The 18,999-nt window shown below is 32.1% G+C and overlaps 1 protein-coding gene across 2 annotated transcripts in view; it reads left to right on the top strand.

The window, feature by feature from the left end:
- LOC141346227 (tumor necrosis factor receptor superfamily member 19L-like) overlaps positions 1 to 16,314 on the top strand; it is a 31,423-nt gene extending 15,109 nt beyond the window's left edge. For both annotated transcript variants that reach the window (XM_073851128.1, XM_073851129.1), the window contains exons 2-8: positions 54 to 128; positions 1,875 to 1,967; positions 3,114 to 3,298; positions 3,451 to 3,503; positions 5,635 to 5,889; positions 16,026 to 16,106; positions 16,193 to 16,314. In XM_073851128.1, the coding sequence (XP_073707229.1) occupies positions 87 to 128; positions 1,875 to 1,967; positions 3,114 to 3,298; positions 3,451 to 3,503; positions 5,635 to 5,889; positions 16,026 to 16,106; positions 16,193 to 16,275 (792 nt within the window). In that variant the 5' untranslated portion in view covers positions 54 to 86 and the 3' untranslated portion in view covers positions 16,276 to 16,314. The remainder of the gene's footprint in view (positions 1 to 53; positions 129 to 1,874; positions 1,968 to 3,113; positions 3,299 to 3,450; positions 3,504 to 5,634; positions 5,890 to 16,025; positions 16,107 to 16,192) is intronic.
- The last annotated feature ends 2,685 nt before the right edge of the window (positions 16,315 to 18,999 follow it).

The raw sequence follows: 18,999 nt of genomic DNA, 5'->3' as shown, positions 1-18,999 counted from the left end.
ATGATGCAATATTTGCTGCAAGTGTCATTGAGTTCTTGTCGTGTCTTTTTCAGATTACATGAGTATAGACGAATATTTTGAAGAAGATGAAGAACCACCTTTACTGCTCAGCTCCAGTCTGTCTGATCGTAAGTATCAGCCTCTTCATTAAACAGCATATCTGTGTGTACCTGTGATTCATCAGTGATTAATGAGAGGGACATTACAGTGAGGTTTCTCCCAGAACACTGTGTCTCTTCTCACACTTCTCTGAATGTTCCTTTCATCCCTGCACAGAGAATCTGCAATGTAGCCACTAAAGTAACATCTCATTCTGTACTACAGACAGTGTACTATTAATAGATATGACGTACTATACTACTTTTAGGGGAGACACAAGAGGCAAACACATTGTTTTTATTATATTTAATTTATTACAATTTATCTATTTGTTTCTGTAGATTTTAAGTAAAATACAAAATGCACTGAGCTAGAAATCCCCACTTTAATAGCTTTTTTTATACACTTACATATACAGTTCAGGTCAAAAGTTTACACCCCCCTTCAGAATCTGCAAAATGGTCATTATTTTAGCAAAATAAGAGGGATCCTACAAAATGCATGTTATTGCTTGTTTAGTAATAAGATATTTCACATAAAAGATGTTTACATATAGTCCACAAGAGAAAATAATAGTTGAATTTATAGAAATTACCCTGTTCAAAAGTTTGCATCCCCTTGATACTGTGTTGTTACCTGAATGATCCACAGCTGTGTTTTTTTTTGTTTGTTTAGTGATAGTTGTTCATGAGTCCCTTATTTGTGACCCTGGAGCACAAAAGCAGTCTTAAGTCGCTGGGGTATGTTTGTAGCAATAGCCAAAAATACATTGCATGGGTCAAAATTATTGATTTTTCTTTTATGCCAAAAATCATTAGGAAATTAAGTAAAGATCATGTTCCATGAAGATTTTTTGTAAAATTCCTACTGTAAATGTATCAAAATGTAATTTTTGATTAGTAATATGCATTGTTAAGAACTTAATTTGGACAACTTTAAAGGTGATTTTCTCAGGATTTTGATATTTTTGCACCCTCAGATTCCAGATATTGCCAAAATATGCCAAATATTGTCCTATCCTAACAAACCATACATCAATAGAAAGCTTATTTACTGAGCTTTCATATTCTATATACATCTCAGTTTTGTAAAATTTAACCTTATGACTGGTTTTGTGGTCCAGGGTCACATTTGTCCTGAACAGGTAAACTGCCTGCTGTTCTTCAGAAAAACCTTCAGGTCCCACAAATTCTTTGGTTTTCCAGCATTTTTGTGTATTTGAACCCTTTCCAACAATGACTGTATGATTTTGAGATCCATCTTTTTACACTGAGGACAACTGAGGGACTCATATGCAACTATTACAGAAGGTTTAAACACTCACTTATTTTGATCCCTTTTATTTTGATAAAATGTTTAACATTTTGCAGATTCTGAAAGGGGGATGCAAACTTTGGACCTCAACTGGATATATTACAGTATATCTATAGACTGAAGGTTTTACATAGATTTTACACATATCAACTTACTGATTTATATATTTATACCACTTAATTCATAAATGGTAACAAGATAATTTAACCCCTTAGTGTTCCAACGTTCAACCGGCGGGACGTTTTGCATTGAGTTAAGTTTGACAGGAACTCTAAGGGGTTAAACAATTTTACAAAACAATTGTATGTCTTAATGTACTGTGATTAAAAAAGTTATCTGTTTCCTCTTAAACTACACTTTACTAATATGTATACAGCCGTTAGCTCTGGTTCGATTTAAACGCAGACAGGTGTGTTTGTGTGTTTTTAACACTGTTTGGTGTCATTTGTGTGTCTATGTAGCTGCTGGAGTTATGGGGGACATTAGCGACGCAGTGTCGGTGGGAGGACGGGTGTGTGTGTCCGCTCTGTCCAGCCGGACAAGAGCCCACAACGGTGAGAGATAACACCAGCAAAACACACTCCACAAAACATGTCCTTGTTCCAGTGCATCCTACATTATGATCTCTGTCCAGAGAATTGCATTTTAGGTACATGTCAGCAAAAACATACCAGATACTAGTGCATTTATACACATTGAAGAACTGACTATGGTGTTTTTTTTATCATCTAAACAAGCCCAACCTAAAAAGTTTTGTGAGTATGTCTTATGAAAACATGTTCAGAGAACATTCCACTCAAAAAAATAAATAAATACATTTCAATAAATAATAAATTAAAATGTTTATTTATATAAAATATATGCAATTTTTAAATATTATATACAATATATATTGTGTAAAATCTGTAAAAAATTACAAATAATATATTTGTTTTGTATAAATGAAATTAAATGCATTTTAAAGCCCATTGAGTTTTTGTTTTTACATTGTGACATTATTTTCATTACAATCAAGTACATATTCCCCATAAAGTTTCATTACTTTAATATAAAATGTATTTGTTTGTAATTGTTTTATTTTTTATTTTTATAGTTATTTTTAAATCGTTCTTAAGAGTAAAGCTTATTAGATTGCTACTGTTTTCTCATTTTTAGTAATATATTTATATCGTTTCATTTGTGACCCTGCACCGCAAAACTAGTCATAAGTAGCATGGGTATATTTGCAGCAATAGCCAAAAATACATTATATGGGTCAAAATTATTGATTTATGCCAAATATCATTAGGATCTTAAGTAAAAATCATGTTCTTTGAAGAAATGGTAAATTTCCTACTGTAAATATATCAAAACTTAATTTTTGATTAGTAATATGCATTGCTAAGAACTTTTTCTCAACATTTTCTCAATATTTTGATTTTTTTGCATCCTTTAGATTTTCAAATATTAGTTTCTCTTGTCCTAACAAACCATACATCAATGGAAAGTGTATTTATTCAGCTTTCAGATGATGTATAAATCTCAATTTAAAAAAACTGACCCTTATGACTGGTTTTGTGGTCCAGGGTCACATTTATTGATCTTATCTAAAACACATTTCAGTGCATAATGTGTCACCTTGCTATGAGAGATGTAACAGTTTGTTCTTTCACACAATTTGTGGTTGTGTCATCTTACTGGTGTTTATTTGTTTCTTTAAGGCTTGCGGGAAAGTTGCGGCTCCTGGTGAGACCGGAATGTGCCGGACTTGCCCAGCAGGCACCTTCTCTGACAGCAATGACACGAAGCCGTGCCGCCCACAAATCTCCTGCAGGGCACTGAACCGATGGATCTTAACCGCACCGACCTCAAACTCTGATGCTGTGTGTGGAGGATGTCTTCCTGGGTAAAGAACAAAAAATATTTAGTCACCGTCTACATTATTGCATCACTTTGGTTTTTACAGCAGATGTGTTTTCCTAGTCTCGCAAACTTTCCAAATCTGCATGAAATGGAAAACATAGAAGGGGTGTATTTATAAACTGAAATGTTTTTCAGGTTTCACCCTGCTGCTACATGGAAGTCCTCCACCCTCCACGCCTGCGTCAGGAGTAAGTGTTTAGCATTTAATACATCAGCGTTGTATGATAGTTACAAAGCAAACCTGGAAATAAAGACCACACCTATCGGATTCAATTTACTCTTCACAAACAAAAAAAAGTACATAGAAGAAATATGTTCAATAAATATTTGCATTTAACAATATGAACAGAAAAATAAACCATTCTTCTGCAAGATAATATGTGACCCTGGACCACAATATATAATAGTTGCAATAGCCAAAAATACATTGTATGGGTCAAAATTATCGATTTTCCTTTTATGCCAAAATCATTAGGATATTAATGAAAGATCATGTTCCATGAAGATATTTTGTACATTTCCTACCGTAAATGTATCAAAACTTAATTTTTGATTAGTAATATGCATTACTAAGAACTTCATTTGAACAACTTTAAAGGCGATTTTCTCAATATTTAGATTTTTTTGCACCCTCAGATTACAGATTTCCAAATAGTTGTATCCCAGCCAAATTTTGTCCTTTCTTAACAAACCATACATCAATGAAAAGCTTATTTATTATGCTATTATGCTTATGACTGGTTTTGTGGTCCAGGGTCACATATGGTATAAGTGTAGGTAAAAAAATGCGACTCATCCAACAGTCAAAATGTAAAAATTTTAAAATGTAAAAATGTAAAAATTAAAAAATTTAATTATATTCCCATTTTTTTAATAATCACAATTATTCTTTATAGTAAATATTAGTCGATTCTCATTACTGCTAAGTTATTTTTTAACAGCATAAATTTCCTAAACGTTACTTTTAAGCAGACACACATATACAATACCACTCAAAAGTTTGGGATTCTGACTTTTTTTTAAATAAGTCTCTTATGCTCATCAAGGCTGCATTTATTTGATCAAAAATATAGAAAAAAACAGTAATATTGTAAAATGTTATTACAATGTAAAACAATGTTTTTTTTATATATATACTTTAAAACTATTTTACTATTTTTCCTGTGATGCAAAGCTGAATTTTCATCAGCTGTTACCCCAGTCTTAAGTGTCACATGATCCTTCAGAAATCATTCTAATATGCTGATTTATTATTAGAATTATCAATGTTGAAAACAGTTGTGCTGCCAAATATTTTTTCAGGATTCTTTGATGAAAAACAAGTTAGAAAAAACAGCATTTATTCAAAATATAAATCTTTTCTAACAGTGTAAATCCATGCTACACTTTTTATTATTTAACACATCTTTGGTGAATAAAAGTATTAATTTCTTTCAAAAGAATTTACCAACCCCAAACTTTTGAACAGTAGAGTGTATGTTGTTAGAAAATCTTTCTATTTTAAATAAATGCTGTTCTTTTTACCCTTTTATTGATCAAAGAATCCTGAAAAAAAGATTACAGATTCCAAAATGCACTGATAATAAATCAGCATATTAGAATGATTTTTGAAGGATCATGTGACACTGAAGACTGAAGTATGATTCTGAAAATTCAACTTTAGTTACAGATATAAATTACATTTTAATGTATATTAATATAGAAAAACATAGTTTTACATCGTAATAATATTTCACAATATTACATATTTTTTTCTGTATTTTTAATCAAATGAACAGCCTTCACTTCTTTAAAAAACATTCAAAATCTTACTGATCCTAAACTTTTGAGTGGTAGTGTGCATATATAAACAACCATTTTAATGGGTTCATTTAAGAGATTTCTCTTCTAAGAGACAATAAAAACAACTTTGTGTGTCAAAGCCACTCCTTTACTGAAAAAATATTAACTTGATTTTCAATTAAAGTCAAAGAATTTGTAACATTTCTGACAAGCCAAGTAACATTTAATTTATTTAAACCACAAAATAAGTATAAGGAACTACAAAAAAGGTCTAATGATCCATATATTTTTAAATATAACATGCACATACACTTTCATATGCTGATACGTAAATGATCAGCACGGGAACTTCGATTTGGGAATGTAGTTTGATTTCTATCTTCTCAGTTGTTAAAGGCAATTATCAAAATTTGATAAAGTGTTGTTTAATTATCCAATTATCCAATGATACTTTTTTGCATGATGCATATTCTGAGTCATTTAGAATTGCACTCATTTGTTTTATGAATAATAATGTCACATGTGTTCAATCTACAGAGCCATACAGCCGACGGAAACGTAATGTTGGTAAAAGCACCCCCAACAGGTCTGGAGTGGGGGGTGCAAACGCCACCAGCGTTCAAAGTCCAGAAGAGAAGAGCACGGAGTACGCTGTGTTTGCACTGGTACCAATCTTCTGTGTAATGGGCCTGCTGGGAATTCTCATCTGTAACCTGCTCAAGAAGAAGGGCTATCGCTGCAACGCGGAGAAAGAAGGAGTGGATGCAGAAGCTGCTACTCCACAGAAAGAAGGTACGGCACACAATCACAGAAATCAATACTTGTATTCAGCAAGGATGCATTAAATTGATTAAAAGTAGAAGGATTATTTTAAATAATGGTTCTTTGATCTTTCTATTCATCAAAGAATTCCGAAAATAAAAGCATTTTACCATTCCCTCAAAAATATAAAGCAGCACAAGAGTTTTTAACATTGATAATAATAAGAAATGTTTCTTGAAGCAAATCAGCACATTAGAATGATTTCTGAAGGATCATGTGATGAAAATTCAGCTTTGCATCACAGGAATAAATTACATTTTACAATATATTCACATAGAAAGCAGCTATTTGAAATTAGGGTGATATATTGCAATATTAAAGCTTACAGTACATAATGACAGAACTAGATAAAGAGCCTTTTACGGCTTGCAGCAGGTTTGAAAATGGATTGAAGACATTAGATCAGATTATGTTTAGCAGGCTATTTTGTTGTAGGCAGACAAACAGACATAGATAACCTCACTATGTCATCTTAATGATAAAAACGATATTTTAAAAACACAAAACATGATTAAAGTTAGTAGGCCAGACACCAGAAACTTCACAAGATGGCTTTAATGCAATAGTTAGTAGTGTACATGTACATTTTCTTCATAATTGTTATTTTACATACAGTACAAATTCTGAGTTTTGAGTGAAATTAATACTGTTATTCAGCAAGGATGAATTAAAGGCATCAAAAGTGGTCAGAGAAGACATTTATAATGTTTTTTTAAATCTTTATATTAATCAAAGTATCTTGAAAAATAAAACATATGACAGTTTTGACAAAAATATGAAGCAGCACAACTGTTTTTAACATTGATAATAATAAGAAATGTTTCTTGAGCAGCAAATCAGCATATTAGAATGGTTTCTGAAGAATTATGTGATGCTGAAGACTGTAGTAATGATGCTGAAAATTCAGCTTTGATCACAGGAATGAATTATATTTTACAATATGTTCACATAGAAAGCAACTTTTTAAAACTGTAATAATATTTCACAATATTACAGATTTTACTGTATTTTCAATCAAATAAATGCAGCCTCGGTGAGCTGAAAAGTCTTCATTAAAAAATCTTACCAACCTCAATATTTTGAACAGTAGTATATGTTACTTCAGTAGGACTTATATTCTAATCGGACCAAAAAGAGAGTTGTTTTTGCAGTGTTGTTTCAGTAAATGCACTGTCTTTTATCTCAAATTCGATGCGAACCCTATAGTCAAAATTCCCTAAAAGTCAAATAAACAAAACAGCCAAGCCAAATACGCCCATATTAATGATGCAAACGTCTCCACACAGCTCATCTGCTGTTTGCTAAAACTCACTTCACCTGAGTTTGGTTTCTAAAATGAACCCAGTGCCCCAATTGTTAGGTTAAGACCCCGCCTCCTTAAAGTGAAACTAAATAAATTCACTGTACACAACAAGAACACAGTGTTTATTTCTCCTTTGTGTGCATGTGAATAAATGGGTGGAGCCGCAGCTGTTGTGATGAGCTCAGTTTTTCATCTACAGTAGGACTTGTATATGATGTTTCAGGTTCCACCAGTAAAGCTGGAACGTCTCCAGGAACAAAGTAAATGACACCTTAATCACAGCATGTTTTGCAGCTGAATAAGCAGAGCAGCAGAGCTGGATTTGGGGTTTTGTTCAGGATGTCAAGCTGCAGAATTGTTTGTGTTCAGTAGAAAACGGAAATAAATCATGTAAGCAGCAAGAGACTATTGACTTTGGTTAAAGGACTAGTGCACCTAAAAAATGGTATCTCCTGAAAATGTACTCAGCCTCAGGCCATCCAAGATGTTGATGAGTTTGTTTCTTCATCAGATTTGGAGAAATGTAGCATTACATCACTTGCTCACCAATTGATGTGAATGGGTGCCGTCAGAATAAGAGTCCAAACAGCTGATAAAAACATCACAATGATCGACAAGTAATCCACACCACTCCAGTCCATCAATTTACATTATAAACAAAGCCATTATTAAGACACTTTTAAGTCTTCTATTCATAATAATGCTCTTTGCAGTAAAAAAGTCATCTGGTCTGAATCAGGAGAGAAATATGCAAGGGTCAAGCACCGTTTACAAGACACAGTCCAAAACATGGATTTTGATGTGAGAGGACAACAAAAGATGGACTTTTTCACTGGAAGAAGCATTATCATGAATTATAGGCTCATATTTTGGATAGAAATGATATTTAAAAAGTTCAAATGTCTTGATTGTGGATTTGTTTCTTACACAAACACAGCTTTTGGCTTCACAAGATGTTAACTGATGGACTGGAGTGGTGTGGATTACTTGTGGATTATTGAGATGTTTTTATCAGCTGTTTGGACTCTCATTCTGACCCTTTCACTTCTATTTTTTAGCAAATTATGTATAATGTAAGTCAGATGTAAGTCAGAATTGTGAGATATAAACTCGCAATTCTGTGAAAATTCCTTTTTTTTCTCCTCGGAAATGAACTTTGGACAATTCTGAGAAAAAAAAAAATTGCGAGGAAAAAAGTCAGAATTGCGAGTTAAGTCAGTATTGTGAGAAAGAATCTTGGAATTCTGAGAAATGAAGTCAGAATTGTGTGATATAAACTCGCAATTGTGAGTTATTAAGTCAGAATTGTGAGATATAAACTCGCAATTCTGTGAAAATACCTTTTTTTCTCCTCAGAAATGGACTTTGGACAATTCTGAGAAAAAAAAAGTGAATTTCAAGATAAAAACCCACAATTGCAAGGAAAAAAGTCATAATTGTGGGATACAAACTCACAATTGCGAGAAATAAAGTCAGAATTGTAAGATACAAACTCACAAAAAAAGTCAGAATTGTAAGATACAAACTCACAATTGCAAGAAAAAAGTCAGAACTGTGAGATACAAACTCGCAATTGCGAGAAATAAAGTCAGAATTGTGTGATATAAACTCGCAATTCTGTGAAAATACCTTTTTTTTCTCCTCAAAAATGGACTTTGGACAATTCTGAGAAAAAAAAAGTCTGAATTGCAAGATAAAAACCCACAATTGCGAGAAATAAAGTCAGAATTGTTAGATACAAACTCACAAAAAAAGTCAGAATTGTAAGATACAAACTCACAATTGCAAGAAAAAAGTCAGAACTGTGAGATACAAACTCGCAATTGCGAGAAATAAAGTCAGAATTGTGTGATATAAACTCGCAATTCTGTGAAAATACCTTTTTTTTCTCCTCAAAAATGGACTTTGGACAATTCTGAGAAAAAAAAAGTCTGAATTGCAAGATAAAAACCCACAATTGCGAGAAATAAAGTCAGAATTGTTAGATACAAACTCACAAAAAAAGTCAGAATTGTAAGATACAAACTCACAATTGCAAGAAAAAAGTCAGAACTGTGAGATACAAACTCGCAATTGCGAGAAATAAAGTCAGAATTGTGTGATATAAACTCGCAATTCTGTGAAAATACCTTTTTTTTCTCCTCAAAAATGGACTTTGGACAATTCTGAGAAAAAAAAAGTCTGAATTGCAAGATAAAAACCCACAATTGCGAGAAATAAAGTCAGAATTGTTAGATACAAACTCACAAAAAAAGTCAGAATTGTAAGATACAAACTCACAATTGCAAGAAAAAAGTCAGAACTGTGAGATACAAACTCGCAATTGCGAGAAATAAAGTCAGAATTGTGTGATATAAACTCGCAATTCTGTGAAAATACCTTTTTTTTCTCCTCAAAAATGGACTTTGGACAATTCTGAGAAAAAAAAAGTCTGAATTGCAAGATAAAAACCCACAATTGCGAGAAATAAAGTCAGAATTGTTAGATACAAACTCACAAAAAAAGTCAGAATTGTAAGATACAAACTCACAATTGCAAGAAAAAAGTCAGAACTGTGAGATACAAACTCGCAATTGCGAGAAATAAAGTCAGAATTGTGTGATATAAACTCGCAATTCTGTGAAAATACCTTTTTTTTCTCCTCAAAAATGGACTTTGGACAATTCTGAGAAAAAAAAAGTCTGAATTGCAAGATAAAAACCCACAATTGCGAGAAATAAAGTCAGAATTGTTAGATACAAACTCACAAAAAAAGTCAGAATTGTGAGATACAAACTCACAATTGCAAGAAATAAAGTCAGAATTGTGAGATATAAAAATTGCAAGAAAAAAAGTCAAAATTGCAAGATGCAAACTTGCAATTGCAAGAAAAAAGTCAGAATTGTGAGATATAAACTTGCAATTCTGTGAACATATCTGTCTTTTTTTTCTCCTCAGAAATGGACTTTAGAAATTGGACTATATCTCACAATTCTTAAAAAAAGTGCAAGATACACGCTCGAAATTGCGAGAAAAAAAGTCAGAATTGGCAGAAAACAGTCAGAATTGTGAGATACAAACTCGCAATTGCGAGAAATAAAGTCAGAATTGTGTGATATAAACTCGCAATTCTGTGAAAATACCTTTTTTTTCTCCTCAAAAATGGACTTTGGACAATTCTGAGAAAAAAAAGTCTGAATTGCAAGATAAAAACCCACAATTGCGAGAAATAAAGTCAGAATTGTTAGATACAAACTCACAAAAAAAGTCAGAATTGTGAGATACAAACTCACAATTGCAAGAAAAAGTCAGAACTGTGAGATACAAACTCGAAATTGCAAGAAAAAAGTTAAAATTACGAGAAAAAAAGTCAGAATTATGAGAGAAAAAGTCAGAATTGCGAGTTAAGTCAGTATTGTGAGAAATAATCTTGGAATTCTGAGAAATGAAGTCAGAATTGTGTGATATAAACTCGCAATTCTGTGAAAATACCCTTTTTTCTCCTCAAAAATGGACTTTGGACAATTCTGAGAAAAAAAAAGTCATAATTGTGAGATACAAACTCACAATTGCGAGAAATAAAGTCAGAATTGTGAGATACAAACTCACAATTGCGAGAAATAAAGTCAGAATTGTGAGATACAAACTCACAATTGCGAGAAATAAAGTCAGAATTGTAAGATACAAACTCACAATTGCAAGAAAAAAAGTCAGAATTGCAAGATGCAAACTTGCAATTACAAGAAAAAAGCCAGAACTGTGAGATATAAACTCGTAAAATTACGAGAAAAAAAGTCGGAATTATGAGAGAAAAAGTCAGAATTGCGAGATATGAACTCGCAATTCTGTGAACATATCTATCTTTTTTTTCTCCTCAGAAATGGACGTTAGAAATTGGACTATATTTCACAATTCTGAAAAAAAAAAGTGTGAGATACAAACTCGAAATTGTCAGAACTTTTTTATTTTTTATTCAGTGGTGGAACTTCCATAGTTGTCAGGGCGCTGCTATGTGGTTGCCAAAGCGTTCTCTCCTTTCCTCATCTATCTTTGAGCAGCACAACACTCCTGCTGTATCTCCTTTCCTTAGATCAATAATTCAGTCAGTTCTCTACTTGTAGATGTTCTTTATCTCTATCAACTGCTATCACCGTACTGTTGACTAGTTCTAACATGGTCAGTGTGAACTACATCAGATTAACGTCGACCTAGACACACTTAAACTAATAACAGCCGCAAGGCCAAGCCTCTATTTTAAGTGTTCCTACATACTTCAAAAGAAGAAAATAGCCTATTGGGTGACATCGTGCACCGTTTATGTAAGACGTCTCGGGAACAAAGCGTATTGAAAATATCACAGGATAGCAATGAGGTGTTTAATAATGAAAGGCTGAAAGCTTGTGTTGTGTAAGTCTGGGTCAGCTCCAGGATGCCGTAGAGAGCGTGATGTGTCCAGATGAAAGAGGATGATGAGTCTCTGGGGTGTAATGGGGTTGAAAACATTTAATGAAGTAACAACGTTTGCAGATTGCACCGTTCCGTTCGCTGTTACGTCAGGGTTCCCTGTCCATTCCTGATGGTGCAGTACTAAATTAAATGTCTTTCCTTGGCACTTTTTTTTTGGAGCTGGAACGATTACATAAGCACTTTGCTTTCAAGCACTCAAGAGCATTTCTACCTGGACCAGCATTTCAATACTTTAGAGTCTAACAGTAATCTGATATATAGCGATTGCACATTTTAGCTGTGAGATAAATCCGCATAGATGTCTGAGCATTGGATTTTCAGTGCAGTATGCAACAGTAGATGATTTATGTAATATTGCATCAGTATGATGTTTCATTTGTGTTTTTGCCATTGGCCACACCTGCTATTCTGAGATAAAAATATAAAGGTTTCAAAGATGCATTTCTTAGAATACCTCTGTCGCTGCAGAGAAAGTTCAAGCATAATAGATGTACCAGTACATAATGACGGAGCCGAAAAGAGCCTTTTTATGGCTTGCAGCAGGTTTGAAATTAAATTGAAGCCATTAGATTAGATTGCATTAAGTTTAGCAGGTTATTTTGTTGTATGCAGACAAACAGACATGGAATAACCTCACTATATTATCTGAAGCTAGAAAGTACAAACATTTTGCTTTGGTTATTTTATAACAGCAAAATATTGTTTTAGAAACAAAAACATGATTTTAGTTAGTAGACACTTTGATGCAAGTTTAATGCAAAAAAGTGGCTTTAATGTCATGGTTAAAATTTATATTGAGTATAACAACATTTATGGTAAAAATGTACTGTTTTTGAGCGAAATTAATACTTTTATTGACTAAGGATGAATTAAATAGATGAAAAGTGATAGTAAAAAAACATTTATAATGTTACAAAGATTTTTAATTCAAATAAACGTGTTTCTTTTTATCTTTATATTAATCAAAGTTTCTTGAAAAATTAAATGTAGGACAGTTTTAACCATTTGGATAAACTTTATTAGCATTATAGTGTTTATCAGGATTCATTTTTGTATTTTTATTTAATTTTAATTAAAGTAATTTTGGTACGTGCGAATTGTAATTTTTATTTGTTTTTTAAATATTTGTATTTAGTGTACATTAGCTTTTATTTGTTAACATTTTTAATTATTAATATTTATTTACTTATTTCAGTTGGTTGGCAAGGCAATATTGTTAATTTTTATTTAGGTTTTTCATTTAATATTTATCTAATATTTTATTTTTATTCAGCTTTACTTCAATTACAGAAAATAAATGTAACTGTTTTATTTTAAGTTATAGTACAATAATAAAACTGTTGTGAAGTGTGAAAAAATCCAAAATAAAATGTGTTGATTGTAAAAATACCATTTCATTTTAGAAATAAAATTAGGGGTAAAATTAGTGTGATATTTCCTTGTGCTATTAACCCTTTTATGTGCTGTTTTAAATATATAACATAAATAAAAAACATAAATAATAAGAAGAATATTTCTTGAGTAATAAATCAGTATATTAGAATGATCCTGAAGGATCATATGACCCTGAAGACTGGAGTAATGATGCTGAAAATTCAGCTTTGAATATTACAAATAAATTACACTTTAAAGTTTATTCAAATAGGAAATTGCTATTTTAAATAGTGATAATATTTTACAGGTTTACTGTGAAGCTTTTATTGTCTTTTTTAAAGTTTTCTTTCAAAAACATTAGAGAATCGTTTCGCAAATAATTGATTTGATTTTAAACAGATTACAGAAAAGTACATTTGTAGCCAGTTTACAATCACATTTGTGACCATGGACCACAAAAAAGGGTCAATTTTTTTTCGAAATTGAGATTTATACATCTGAAAGCTGAATAAATAAGCTTTCTATTGTTCTTTGTTAGGATAGGACAATATTTGGCTGAGATACAACTATTTGAAAATCTGGAATCTGAGGGTGCAAAAAATATATTGAAAAATAAATATTGAGAAATTGCCTTGAAAGTCCAAATGAAGTTCTTAGTAATGCATATTACTTAGCAAAAAATAAGTTTGATATATTTACGGTAGGAAATTAACAAAATATCTTCATGGAATATAATATTTACTTAATATCCTAAAGATTTTTGGCATAAAAGAAAAATCGATAATTTTGACCCATGTGCTACTCATGACTGCTTTTGTGGTTGAGGGTCACATTTAAGCAGCAGGCATTTTTAATGGATGTCTGAAGTCAGTTCTTAAGTTCACACAGGTGTCCTAGTAAAGAAATCACACATTAACATTATCCTCTAACCACAAACAAACACAAAGTCACTCAACATTGGCTTTATTTTCAACACTAGATCTATTGTTTTCTCATTTGAAACTCTGCTTAATTATTTTTGTCAAATACTTTGCTTCAAACACTGACACTTGCATTTATTAAAATGATATTTTGACATTTTATGCATCCAAACACTTTAGTAGATGCATGACTACACTCTTAAAAATAAAAGTGCTTCACACTGCCATAGAAGAACCTTTTTTGTTTAAATGGTTCCATAAAGAACCTTTAACATCTGAAGAACCTTTCTGTTTCACAAAAGGGTTTTTGTGGTGAAAGAAGGTTCTTCAGATTATAAAAAGGTAGAAAAAATGGTTCTTTAAAGAACCTTTAACCCCAAAAATGGTTCTTCTTGGCATCGCTGTAAAGAACCTTTTAAAGCACCTTTATTTTTAAGAGTGTATGATTCTAACAGAGCATATTTGGTTGATCAGAAACATAAAGCGGCGCTCATTCTGGGCGAATATAGCAGAGTGCTGAGTGAGCTGTTCTCTGCGTCCACAGCTGCCTCGCTCTGGAACTCTGGGATATAGTTTCCATAGAGATACCCTTAACTGCACACAGAGCCTTCTGTATGCTTTAGATTCACAAATGCGTCACAATAGAGACTGTCAGAGACATTTTCGGTGTGTTTTGAGTCCTTCTGCCTATGGTGATTAATGATGAACTGGTGTGTTTTTAACTCATGTGATGAGGCTAATAAGGACAGAGCAGCGGCTTCCCTGTGCTGTTAAACTGGTTAAAAATAGCACTTACGTCACGACAATACAAATGCACAACCATAGAGGTGTTTTAAATCATGCTGGATCTTCAAAGTAATATTTGCTCACTCTGAAGCTCACAAAACTGGTTAAAAACATGTCTGTCACCTAAAATATTTATGTATATCATTTGCACATAGAGAGTGAAGCTTATTTTTTTAGCTACTTAAAGAATGTAAAGCTCATTTACTCATTTAGCTCATATATATATATGGGTCAAAGACGAAAAAGTGTTTAAGCATAAAAACAACAAGTGTAATACTGCTTTAAATTGTTGCTGTTTTTCCAAAAAAATATTTAAAAGTTTACTGTTTAATTTAATTGCATTTGTGTTTTTGTTTTTCTGAGCCAAAAAATAAATATCAGACATATTTCCCTAATTTACAGAAAACAAAAACACAATACAATTTAAAATGCTCCCTTATTCTTTGATATATTTTAATATGTACAAGTGAGAATAAGCATGTTGTTTGAATTTTAACATAAATATTGTTACACTGAATGGCATTATTTCAACCAAATTTTGACATTTTAATGTCCAAAGACTTATTTGAAACCTTAAAAGAAGACACTTTCCGTTCCATGTGCTTTCTATGGACATATATATTTATATTTATATTTAATTAGCTTTCATGTTTGCATTTAAACTTTTGTTCATTTTTCAGTTTTATTTCAATTTCATTTTAAGTTGAGTGATTTTATGTGCAAGTTGTAATTTTTATTAGATTTTTAAATATTTCTATTTCATTTTCTTTCATTTGAATTTATTAACCTTTTTAATTAATGATATTTATTATCTTATTTATTGCAGTTGGCTGGCAAGGCAATATTCTTAATTTTTTTTAGGTTTTATCCTTATATTTATCTAATATTTTATTTAATTTCAGCTTCATTTCAATTACAGAAAATTATTTTAATTATTTTAATATTTATTTTTAGACATTTCAATTGGACAAACTTTATATAGTTTTTGTTACACCATGCATATTTAATAAAAACAAATATCTTTTTTATACTAGATAATTTTATTTACTATATGACAGTTATCGGGGCTAAAAATGAACTTTATTTATTCAAAATAAAATGTGTTAATCATAAAAATACAATTTCACGAAGTGAAATTAGACTATGACATTAAATCTTACAATTCATACAATTATGTCCTGTTTTTTATGATCTATTTGCCTTCTGTCTAAAAGAGCCTGAGTCAAAATACAGCAAATAGTGTATAAACTTCAACTATTTTTGCTATTTCTCCTCAGGAAACCCTTGTCCGTACATTGTTGATGACCCCAATGAAGACACCATCAGCATTCTGGTGCGGCTCATCACAGAGAAGAAAGGTGTGTGATGTTTCTCGACACTTTTACCTCACATCACACAGTGAGATCAGAGTCTCATTGCATCTCCACGTGTTTGTGTTTTACAGAAAACGCGGCTGCTCTGGAAGAACTTCTGCAGGAATATGAGAATAAACAGATGGCCCTCAACAAGAGCTCATCCATCAAGTAAGAACATCAAAAAGCCTATTTGAAAACTCACACACAGCACATAGAGTCCAAAATTAACTTGTGAGACAATGCATATATTTTGTTTTGTTTTTTCATTGCAAAATAGATTCCTGTCTCTAAAAAAAATAGGATTTTTGAGACGTTTTTTCCTTTTTCCTTGTTTTTAGTGACACAGTGCAGGTCATTATGCCGACACAACGTCATATATGACTCATTCTGTGTCTATTTGTGATACTGAAACTGTAACAGTAACATAAAGAACTATTGTGGTTTAGTTCTTAATAGTTTTTATGATAAATATTCCATTTACACTGTCACCACAGGGAAGTCTGGAGAACAATAAGCTGTAGGCATATGTTTTGTTATGAGTAAATGAGTAAATGTCTTGGAAAGTTACAATTCCATTTTACTTTATATTGCAGTTCCTAAGAAAGTTACAAAGCCAGTTTCTACTAAATATGAAGCATCACAGCTCTTTTCAAAATAATAATAAGAATTTGTTCCTTGAGCAGCCAATCCAGCATATTTAAGTGATTTCTGAAGGATCATGTGACACTGAAGACTGGTGTAATGATGCTAAAAATTCAGCTTTTGATCACAGAAATAAATTACATTTTACAATAAATTCACATAGAAAACTGGTATATTGTAATTGTAATAATATTTCATATTTTTATATATTATTATAGTATTTATTATTTTCATTTACATTTCGATGTTTTTGTTTTCTTTTGGTTATGTGCTTTTATTTTATTTTTATTTTTATTTTTTACATTTTATTTAACATTTACATTTATTTAATTACTTTAAATTGTTTTTATATTCATGTATCATTTTAGCTTATATTTTCATTTTTTTCAGTTTAAGTAATTTTTGTCTAATTTTTCTTTTTGTGGTTTTATTATCTTTTTTTGGTGTGTATATTTTTAATTTCATCGTGCTTTTTTCCTAGTTTTAGTAATTAGCCAAGTAAAATACATACTTAATTTGGACAACTTTAAAGGTGATTTTCTCAATATAATAATAAGCAAGCAATTTTAAACTAGCTAAGCATGTAATTTAACGACAATAATGGCATTACAGAAAGATTTCTAATTCAACTTTCGTCCATCAAAGAATCCTGAAAACATTAATTGCATCACAATTTCTACTAAATCGGAAGCAGCACAGATCTTTTAGCATATTCGAATGATTTCTGGAGGATCATGTGATACTGAAGACTGGAGTAATGATGCTAAAAATTAAGATCACAGAAATAATAACTATTAAATTGTAATAATATTTCTTTCTACATTTTTATTTGTGATTGAGCAGAAGAGACTTCTTTCATGCTTGAATCATTGCCTGACTCATCTCCAGTCATAATGAATCGAATTAAGCTCAGAGGAATTCCCCATTTATAAAACAGCGAGCACTTTTCCATTAGCTGAGATAAAGATGCAGCTCATTCTTGTAAACTGCTTGATGAAAAATCGATGTAGTGTTAGAAGAGCTGAGGGAGAGATCGTGCCTGTGTTAATGAGTTTGCACCAGGTTTGCAGCGCTGGCAAGTCTATAAATCATCAAGAAGGAAGTGCTTGTTCATTTTCCAACTGCAGCATCACCACAGTGAAGTCAAGGTTCCTTAAAAACCACAGAGGGACATTTCTCTGTTCATCAAAAATAGACTTGTTTTGGTCATTATTGTAGATTTATGTGTATACTTATCGACTGTTCTACGGCGCATCCAATCAGATGTCAGGGTCATAATTATGCATTTTAGAATGTCAAACACATCATAACAGTCAGAGACAAAGCCCGCTTCATTTTTTTGCCATCACAGTTGACCTCTCGGAAATTTACTGGCACAGAGATCCGGTGTGCTGCCATCACCAGTGCCTGCTGAAATAACAGCATGTGCCATCTGTTTAGTTCAAGAGATCCTTTAATTCTAGACCCTTTTCTACAGGCCGAGAGCGCTGTGTTATACAGTACATCTGCTGTGAGCTCAGGGACTCTGACGTCATCACAATGGAACTATGGGAGTGGGTGGGGGATATCAGGACTCCATGAATGGATTGTGGTCTATGTGCTTTCAGTCTGTCCAAACTCAGAGAAGACCTGAATATACTTCAAGACTTATTTTAAGAACTATCTATGCTGCTAGAACTGCTATCTGGCTGCCACTAACTAGCAGCTGAGTCCTTATCTTCAAGTATCATCTAAAAACCCAATAATTCCATATATATTATTGAGGTCAATACGTATTTGATCACCCTGTGATTTAGCAAGTTCTCTTACTTATAAATCATGGAGGGGTCTACAATTTTCAGCATAGGTGCCTTTCCACTGTGAGAGACAGAATCTAAAAATAAAAATACGGAAATCACATTGTATGATTTCTTAAAGGGATGGTTCGGAGTAGAATTGACTTCATTGCTATGCACTCCGAAGCCCATGTAAATACCCCATCCAAAGTTTTTTTTACCTTAGTCAAACATTTATGGAGATATTAGAGTTTTTCGAATTGCTTGTTACAGGAGTGAATGGTACATGTGATGTATCTCGTAAATTGCACCACTAAACGTGCAAGTAATCTTACCAAACTTGTACAGTAGTGTAAATAGGTTATGTACTCACAAAACGCTGCATCGGAACATTTGTAAGTCCACCATGAGTGTTTTAAAAACACGTTTTAGCCGATCCCTACTAGTCTCAAAAACTACAAGTCGACGTCACTTCCCTG

This window comes from Garra rufa, chromosome 11 (genome assembly GCF_049309525.1).
Source record: "Garra rufa chromosome 11, GarRuf1.0, whole genome shotgun sequence".
In the NCBI taxonomy this organism is placed as follows: domain Eukaryota; kingdom Metazoa; phylum Chordata; class Actinopteri; order Cypriniformes; family Cyprinidae; genus Garra; species Garra rufa.
This window is presented reverse-complemented; position numbering and strand designations above follow the sequence as displayed.